Here is a 10256-nt window from a genome sequence, read left to right on the forward strand (position 1 = left end):
GTCTAGACCCCTCAGATCTTCTGGTTCTGGACTGCTCTGCATCCCCAGAACCAAACGAGGAGAAGCAGCATTCAGTTTCTATGCACCACAAATTTGGAACAAACTTCCAGAAAACTGTAAAACAGCTGAAACACTGGGTGCCTTTAAATCTCAACTTAAAACCCACCTGTTTAGAATTGTTTATGGCTAAATTAGGGTTAGAGTGCGGGTTTTTGATGTTTTTCTCTTTCTTACTGTTTATTTATTGTCACATGCTGTTTTTATTTTGTTTTTTTTATTATGTAAAGCACCTTGAAATGCCTTGCTGCTGAAATGTGCTATACAAATAAAATTTGATTGATTGATTGATACATGCTTTTATTTCACCTTGTATTTTTTTATTGTCAGCAGGCACTTCATTAATTGTCATTTTGTGTACAGCAGATTATTGCTGTTGCTTTATTATGCTCTCACCTTTTCCTTTCTTTTTGTAGTTTGTTTTTTTTTCAGGTCCATATATGCATGTAGCTGGCTCGTGTCCATCTGCTGCTAGGTGACTTGGAGTGTGTGACGGGTTGGTTTTAAGCTTTAGAACTAGCACTTTAGAACCACCATTTTAAATCTGTTGTATTACTAGTAAATCATAACTACCCCTTTTTAGATCATCTTTTTACATCAAGCCAATTACGTACATAGCTCTGTAGGATTTTTGGTTTATGTAATTTGGGATTTATTTTGTTTTCTTTCCTAACTTTGTTTTGGGTTATTGTGTGTTGATACTAATTGAGGTTGTAGTGGTTTTTGTTTTAAGTTCCAAATTACTATAGCTAATTTTGCCTTCAGTTGCTGTTTCTCATTGGGTTTTAAACAGTCTACTTTTTAATATTGTAAAACAGAAAAATATAAATAAAACATATTTCATACACTATTTCAGCTTGTCATTTGAAGCCAGACGTACTTGGGTACTTTTTAGTATAGGGAGACTCTAGACCATCTAACATTGTTTGAGAGGTCTTTCAGTTAGCTTTAGGGTCACCCCCCTCATGTTATATTTTTATATTTATATATATGTAGCCGGGGCATATTTTTTTATTATTCTCCCTCTCCCCCCCAAACAGTCTGATTTTATCTAATTGGATTTTAACTATTTTCCAGCTTTCAGGATCCTAGGGCCAGCATGGACTCCCACTTTTAGTGTCATTTGTTGTAATAAAGTAAACTGACTATTTTAGCTTTTGCAATATTTGTGAGTTCAATAAACCATTTGTAATTTGCAGCAGTGCCTCTGTCAATTTCTTACAAACTTATCTGTGTGAACTGGCAAAAAGATATAAAGCTGTACCCAAGGTCACATATATAGTGTGTGTGTGAATTTATAGATCTTTAATTTTGTGTAATACTTATTTTATTTGAATTTGGTTTTATTCATTCGTTTTTATATATTGTTTTGTTGTAATTGCTCATTTAAAATGTAAAAAAAAATAAAATAAAATACAGCCCAGTGGTGAATAGCTGATGGTTTGGGCCCCTTGCAGTCATTGAGTCAAACATGAACTCCTCTGTAGACCAAAAAATTCTAGAGTCAAATCTGAGACCATTTGTCTGACAGCTGAAGCTTGGATCAAACTGGGTCATGATGCAGCAGGATTTACTTTGAACATTGTAAGGAAAACCCTTTGCTCTAGCCGTCCCTCATTCAAAAGCGCTTATTATATCCACAAATTTGGACTGATGTCTCCCAGTCAAGTGTTCTGAACTTCTGTGGTCTTGTAGTTGAATGTGACACAAAGTATAAGCTTCCCTTCGTTGTCAGTTCATAAAAGGGTTCTGTTCTTGCTCTTGTATTTACCATCCTAAAGTATCAAAAGTATAAGCTTTATGTGCATGCTCCACATCCTCTTTCCTGTTTCTTGTGTATTTTCATGGCAGCATTACACCATCAGCTACAGGCCTGACTTAAATAGTACAGCATTTTGGGTCAATTTCTGCATTTCTGCGTGGATGAAAGCATTACTAAAAACTGCTATATTTAGCAAAAAAAAGGATTAAAAGGAATAAAATTATTACTTTGGCAGAAAAACAGTTCCCATGTGGACAGCTCTTACAATGAACCACACACCAAAGCAGAAGGTGACATTAGACCTAATGCCTGCCATTGAAGAAGAGGAATAGAAAACACTGCTGAGTGCATGTGCATGTGTTAAATGTGTATATTTATAGCATCGTGATTAATCCTGTGTTATGGCTCCTAACAGTTGATCCAAATCTGACATCCAGCTGTCAGACAGACAACAGGTTCTTAATCTGCAGATCTCTATACACAGGAAGGTATTGCAGCAAAAAGTAATGAAAAACCACATCTGAGATGACCACCTAAAGTGCACCCCCCCACATACACACACACACACACACGCGCGCACATATATACCTCCTATACATGGATGATATCAAGCTGTATGGCAAAAATGTGCAAGACATTGACTCACTGATCAACCTCACCAAGATGTACAGCGAGGACATTGGAATGTCATTCAGACTGGATAATTGTGGTCAAATGTATATCTATAATCTTCTTTCTGAGCTCATCAGACAGCTCTCACCTTTGCTCTTTCTACTCCATGTTCAAAGTCATGTTCACAACCACATCAAACTACCCAGAGGATGTTTGTTCCCTTTAATAGGCTGATTGGTTGATCAAAAGCTTGAGGGGTTCTGTGACACTAATTGAGGTCAAACATTTAGTTTGAAACATGACTATTATGTAAAAAGGATTAGTCTCTTTAGGCAGTGATTCTCAACTGGTGGGTTGTGACCCAAAAGTGGATCAGGGACACATTTTCAGTGGGTTGTCTGTCTCTGCCTGGGTAAAAAAAAAAATGTTAAAAAAGAATCAACTGATTGTTATGTCAGCCTTATGGTTAATTCTTGAATAGGTGATTGAATAATTTTATTAAGACATCGTTTCTTATATATTCACTGTGTGGGTGCTCAGATAAAGCTACATATTTTGAGTCTTTTTGAAACTTCTCAGTAGCTGGACTTTTTTATTTCATGTTTGTGCATGAAAGCATTGTTGGGTCTGTTAAAAAAAGACTGAAGTAACTTAAGTGAAGTGGTTTGGTTTTACTTAAAATGCAGCTAATTCATTAAATGTAAGACAAATATCCTGCACATTACAAGCTGAGTGGGGATTGGACTGATTCGAGTTGAAAAATAAAAACTTTTGTTTTTAGTTAAAAGACACAGTTAAAAGCCATTTCAGATTTTTCAGTGAAGCAGATTTATGTGACATGGACCTTTTAAAACCATCAGGCATTTTGATGACATTGACATCTCTACTAAAGCTCTACCAGGATTGATGATGGCAGAAGGCGCAACAGCTGCTGTATTTACTCTTATTACAGCACAAACACACAGAGTAAAAGCTGATCGGTCCTTTAATCCTTTCAGCCATCCAGATGTTGCTCATGAACACAGGAAACTATCCACAAGGTCACTACCAAACACAAAATCCTCAATGGACTTTAAGTCCAGATCTGATAGAGAAACTCAGCAGTTACAACAAAATCAACATCATGACTCCAAGTAGAGTCTGAAGTCCTGTCCACCAAAAATGGCATCTTGTGAAAAGGCATTTCACATAAATGCTATATAAAAAAAAACAAAACGAAAAACTCCCATCTCGTCCTATTTGTTCCACATAGGCAGTTCCACTTTAACTTCAAGCTTGGGTCCTCCACCAGAGGCCTTGGAGTTTGAGAATTCTGTTCAGTATCTTAGCTGTTCCACAGACTGCGGTCTTCTGGACAGAGATCTCTGAGGTTGTTCCTGGGATCTGTTAGAGCCACTCTTCCAGTTTGGGGGTCACAGCACCGAGTGCTCTGATGACCAATGGTACCACTGAGGCCTTGACTCTCCACAACTTCTCTATTTCCTCTTTCAGCCCTTGGTATTTCTCCAACTTCGTGTGTGCCTTCTTCCTGATGTTACAGTCACTTGGGACTGCTACATCTATCAACACTGCTTTCTTCTGTATCTTATCTATCACCACATTGTCCAGTTGGTTAGCCATCACCTGTTTGTCAGTCTGGATCTGGAAGTCCCACAGTATCTTAGTCCTGCCATTCTCCACCATCTTAGGTGGTGTTTCCCACTTTAACTGTGGGACTTCCAGTCCATACTCGGTACAGATGTTCTTGTACACTATTCCAGTCACTCGTTTATGGCGCTCCATGTATGCTTTGCCTTCCTGCATCTTGCCTTCCTGCATCTATTATGGACCAAAACCTGTAGAAACATGTGTGCACCAGCTGTGAAGTTTGAGTGGGTCCACAGTAATTTCATTGTTGATACATCTGAACTTTTGTTGGAAGAGGGCCCTGTTTTTATGCAAACACACTCTTTGTACAGGTCCTGCAAAGCACTTTACAAAGTCTGAACTTGCCTCGTTCCTCTCTTTGGACAGCACAATGAAGCCGTTGTTGTCAACTAAGAAGCAGTTAAGGTCCTGTTTAGGAGGCAAAGCAGACGATTGCAGATATTTAGTCGTTTTCAAGATAAAAATCACAAGTTTTACTGAAGAGCAACAGGAAGATCCAAAGCTGTGTACTTACAGAGCTCTGACAGTTGAGAGGACACACACCTTCAATGTTTGAACACTGAGTGAAGAAGAAAGATGATTGGGGAAACAAGACACAGAAACACTTTATAAAGAACAAGATGAATATTTTAAAAATAGTTTTACTGTAACAAAATAACTTGTATTTACTTACGTCTGCGTCACTGGGCTACAAGAAACAAAATAAACATAAAAATAATAGAGAGAATAAAAGAACTAAATTTATCTAAAAGCAAATTTATGAACAACTGAACATATTGTAATTACATAATGCAATTACGTCACATTCATTGCACAGCTAAGCGTTATAAAAACTGAACAATAAAATTGAGCAATAGGTTGGCACTAATTATTGACATTTTAATGAATTAATTCAGAAGCTCTCATTGTTTGTATGTCATTGTTGTGGGTGAAATGAACACACGAATGACAAAAAAGTGATCAGAAGATAAGCTGAAAAACAGAATATTTGCTGTAATAGGAGGATAACAGCCGATGGCAACCAAAAGAAAGAGTTAGATTAATGTAACACATTATTTTAAGAATGACTAACAAATAATGCTGGTTTATAATGTTGTTGTTAGTTTGGACGATGCATGAAATATTCTCCGACTGTCACTACTGATTTGGAAGAAGGTGGTAAAGTTTATGGTACATACATGTAAAACTCAGTAGAGAGTTTTACAGTGTTTTAAATGTATAATTTAAACTGATCCATTTAGTCCTACAGTTTCTTATTATTGTCAAGTGTCTGTAAAAAATAAAAATGGCATTAACACATTCAATCACTCTGATCTACAGAGGGGAAAACCCACTTGTTTTAGTGCATTTTTAGCACTAAAAAAAGCACTTTTTGCCATTTGGTTGTTATTCTTTTATTTTCATTTCAATTTTCATATTACATCTACACATTTTTTAAAAAAATATACAAAATGGACTTCAAACATGCGACTTGATCAGGAATTGAGTGCTCTGATTTTTAGTAGGTTTTATACAGCCTAGACAAAATCCAACAAAAATTGCAAAAAATTAAAATTAAAAAACAAGAAAAGAGAAAAAATGTCCCCATAGACAACAGTGAGATGTAGTAGAAGTGTACTGTAAAAGCTAAACACTGTAGAAACTGTATTTTTTAACAAAGTTACTGTTTGTCTGAGACTTAATTTCTAGCGATTTTATCCAAATGCCATTACACCTGTGCAGTTTTCTCAGCTGATAATTCCATTGAAACTAATTAACAATAAATCACATCTAGGGCAGATTTGTTGTTTGCTGTCTTAACCTGGTTGTTCTTTAGATTATTGTTAACATTCAGCTGGACTAAAAGCTGCAGTAGTTTCCAGGATAAGCTCGTTTTTATGCTTTTCCATTAAACATAAAATAATTTCCAGTCTCCACTAATTACTAAACAGTGTTGTAGAAACAAATAAAGCAAAAACAAGAAGGAAGAGATTGTACCAAATGTATACACAAGGACAAAACAATATGAGATACATATTTATAAAATAAACTAACTTTTGTTTTAGGTTTAGACATCATCTGAAAACAAAACACCATCAGAGGACATGTGTAAAAGTGTCCTGCAGTCACCTGCTTGGTGATGGCCCAAAATCTTCTTTCCAGCAGATCCAAGGACATCTGCACCCCGATAGCTAAAAATAAAACACACACACACACACAGTATTAGGACAGGTGCAGAATAAGATGAACTCTGCAGAACCAAACAGCTTTGTTTTTGGAGGAAGGAAATAAACTAAGCTAACCCTCATCTTTGTCATGTTCTAATGTTAATGAATGGATGTGTGTGTGGGTGTGTTCTCGGCAGACAGTGGCAACTCAGTGTACAACAAGCATGAGTGAGAAAGTTGAACAAACAGTTCAAAGTAAATGTTAATAGTCATCTTGTATTAAATTTCATGGATATACACATGTGTTCTGAACATGTTTCCTTTTTACCACACAATCTGAATGAACTGAGTCAAAAAGATGGACTTAAAGCCCAACAGTGAGTTTTATACTGAAAAGTCCAGACCAAACTCTGTCCAATCAGTTAAGATATTTAGTATCGAAGGAACATTTTATATCAGTTGTGTTCTACCGTAAGCTAACAAAACAGAGTGATTTCTGTTTCTTCTTTTTCTGAAGTGTTTTAGTTTCATTTCTTACATGTTGAAATTATTTTTTTGTTTTATTTGCCACTGTTGACAGGCTCACAAACACTCCTGTGACTGTACCACCTGAACTCCACTCTAACAGGGCCTGCAATGAATTTGCCAGCTACTTTGCAGAAAAAAAAATTAGTGGGTCAATCTGCACATCCACACCAAATCCAATATCAATGCTATGCCAAAACATAACAAATGCAGGGAAAATTTCTAAATTGCAACTACTCAACTATAAAAGCTTAGAAGAAATCGTAGATCAATTAAGCTCCTCCTCCTGCTGTCTTGATATCGTACCCACAACTTTCCTTAAGAAAGTTCTGCCTGTCATTGCATCTGATCTGATTCAAATAGTGAACTCATCCCTCTTATCAGGTGTTTTCCCCCAGGTTTTAAAAACAGTAGTTATCAAATCATTGATAAAAAAGAACAATCTGGACAAACCACTACTGCAGAATTAAAGGCCAATCTCCAACCTTCCATTCATCAGCAAAATTATTGAAAAAGCTGAAAAACTGTTTCAACAGTTAAATTGCTTCCTAACGATGACCAACTGCTTTGATGTCTTTCAGTCTGGTTTTCGTGCTCACCACAGCACTGAGACTGCCCTTGTCAAAGTGTTCAATGACATCCACATAAATACAAACAGTGGAAGAACCACAGGGCTGGTTCTGTTGGACCTCAGCACAGCATTTGAAACTGTTGACCATTATTAAAACAACTGGAGAGTTGGGTAGGACTCTCTGGTCCAGTACTCAATTGGTTCAAATCTTACATAAAGAACAAAGATTTCTTTGTTTGAATTGGTAACTTCTCATCGATGCAGACAGAAGTCACATACAGGGTACCCCAAGGTTCAATCCTGGAACAGCTGTTATTCAATATCTATATGCTCCCACTGGCTCAGGTTATAACAGGAAATAAGATTAGTTATCAGAACTATGCAGATGATACACAGCTCTACATTACAATGTCACCAGGTGCCTCTGAACCCATCCTAGCACTGAACAGATGTTTAGAACAAATCAATGTGTGGATGTGCAATAACTTTCTCCAGCTGAACAGAAACAAAACTGAAGTAATTACCTTTGGACCTAAAGAGGAACGATCAAGAGTCAGCACACAGCTTCAGTTATTACAGCTAGAAACTAGTGATCAGGCCCGAAATTTGGGTGAGGTGATGGACTCAGACCTGAACCTTCAGAGCCACATAAAGAAAGTTACAAAGATGGCCTTCTATCACCTGAAGAACATTTCTAGGATTAAAGGACTAATGTCCCAGCAAGATCTAGAGAAACTCATCCATGCGTTTATCTTTAGTTGCATTGATTACTGCAACAGTGTCTTCACAGGTCTGCCTAAAGAAACAGTCAGACAGTTGCAGCTGATCCAGAATGCTGCTGCTCGTGTTCTCACTAAACCCAGGAAATTAGAGCACATCACCCAGTTCTAAAAGACTTACATAGGCTCCCTGTAGCTCAGAGAATTGACTTTAAAATACTTCTGTTAGTTCATAAGTCACTAAATGGCTTAGCACCACAATACATTAAAGATCTGCTGTTGTTGTATCAACCTTCCAGACCAGCCAGGTCTTCTGGTTCTGGTCTACTCTGCATCCCCAGAACCAGAACCAAACATGGAGAAGCAGCATTCCGCTTCTACGCACCACAAATCTGGAACAACTTCCAGAAAACTGCAAAACAGCTGAAACACTGAGTTAAAATCAAGGCTAAAACCCCACCTGTATAAAGTTACTTTTGAACCATAATAAATGGATGTGTACTGGTATCTTATTTGGTGACTGTATGTTGTTGTTTTTGAACTTTGAACTGCCTTGTACTGAAATGTGCTATTCAAACAAACTTGATTGATTGATTGAATTATGGTGATTGAAGCAGAAGTTTATATAACTGGTTCCTTTGCTTGGAACTACCTCTTTGCTCTCTCTTTGCTTTGATATAACTAAACAAAATTGAACAAACTTACTACAGAAATCTGTAAACTCCCTATGGTTTTCTTTTTTATTTCACCATTTTAATCCTTACTAATATCTGTATTTAGCAGCTGCATAATTTATGTAACATAAAAAAGAAGAGGTGCTGTATTTTTCTTGATGTTTTTCATTCTAAACAGGATTTTTTTCCCCCCCAGTTCAATATTTGACGAGATAACAAAAGGTCCAAAACCAGTGTTTTGCCTCACTTTGTACGCACCTTGTCAGCCATCCCCTCATTTATGATTTAATCTGCTGGAGTACACTTTTGAAATGAACACATGCATATTTTTAATAATTAAGTGGTTTTTAAAACTGGACACTTGTTGTATAATCATTCCACCCTGCGCTAAATCATTAAAAGCCCCAAAATAATATGGCATTTATGCTGATGATGAGTTGATGGAAACTTCTGACTCCAACTGAACTTTACATGTTGGTTGGCTGTTCTTCTCACATTTGTTAAAGTAACTTTTACAGTCAACAGGCAAGTTATCAAACAGTCATGTGTCAACAAACATCCCTGAAAGACTCCTGCACTCAGTATGATGGAGCGTGACACTTTATTACCAACATTAACTGTCTGCTGTCTTCCTGATAGAAACTCCATAAGGTCATTATCTCACTTGGCTGGGATTATTGGACACTAGTCAGTGATTCAAAGTTGTGGGAAAATAGGAAAGATTTTTGTTGCAGTCTCACTGAATTCTGAGTGTTTGTGACTGTGTTTTGTGCGGCCAGCTTCTGAAAATTGTGGCTTATTTTTGGGCACATGCAAGCAAAGCTGCATTCTAAGCCAAGCACATTATTTCACCTCCCACCTCTGCCGGCATTGTACCCACCTTGGCAGCTGACATTGAGAACCACTGCAATTGTTTTGATATACTTTTGAGACTCCCTCGTGAATGCTGTTCTCCAACTAGATGCCAACAGTTGCAGCCCACTGAGATACTGGCTTATTCCAGCTACAAAGTGACATTTCCAGTCAGCGCAGACTGCCTGAAGAGTGTGTGTGATTGCATCAGATGTGGACCATTTGGCATGATAAGCAAACTGAAGGAGGTCCAAGAAAGTGGAAGGCTGGCTTTAACATGATTCCTGATGAACTGTTTAAAGCTCTTCATTATGACAGAGGTCAGAGTCACAAACCACTAGTCAATTAGGCAGATTATATTTGTTTTCTTAGGGACTGGGATTATAGTGGCAGTTTAAAACTGTGTTGGTATGCCAGTCTGCTGGAAAGAGATGTTGAACATCAGATACCTCAGCAGCACAGTCATACAACAGGGTTTTGAACTTGACTTGTGCTCAGTGTAAGGAGGCATGATTTAGAGGGAAGAACTGTGACACAGCATTTGTGTTCCTGTCGAGTCCTGATTTTTACATCCCATAAACTTGTGGAGGAATTACTCTCCAACATAAAACAGCCTCTGTGCAGATCCCGTGCTGTTCTGCTGTGCTCTGCAGTTGGGTTTCATTCTGCTGATTTTCTTTTTTTCGTCCT

General features: G+C 37.4%; 1 protein-coding gene across 1 annotated transcript in view; it reads right to left on the reverse strand.

Annotated features, from left to right (window-relative positions):
* Nucleotides 1-10256, reverse strand: part of LOC108248114 (voltage-dependent calcium channel subunit alpha-2/delta-4) — an 88682-nt gene that overhangs the window by 16344 nt on the left and 62082 nt on the right. The window contains exons 28-31 of the mRNA XM_017436638.3: nt 6188-6249; nt 4752-4766; nt 4593-4637; nt 4424-4486 (exon numbers count right to left, since the gene is read on the reverse strand). Of these exons, the coding sequence (XP_017292127.1) occupies nt 4424-4486; nt 4593-4637; nt 4752-4766; nt 6188-6249 (185 nt within the window). The remainder of the gene's footprint in view (nt 1-4423; nt 4487-4592; nt 4638-4751; nt 4767-6187; nt 6250-10256) is intronic.

Source organism: Kryptolebias marmoratus, linkage group LG11 (genome assembly GCF_001649575.2).
Source record: "Kryptolebias marmoratus isolate JLee-2015 linkage group LG11, ASM164957v2, whole genome shotgun sequence".
In the NCBI taxonomy this organism is placed as follows: domain Eukaryota; kingdom Metazoa; phylum Chordata; class Actinopteri; order Cyprinodontiformes; family Rivulidae; genus Kryptolebias; species Kryptolebias marmoratus.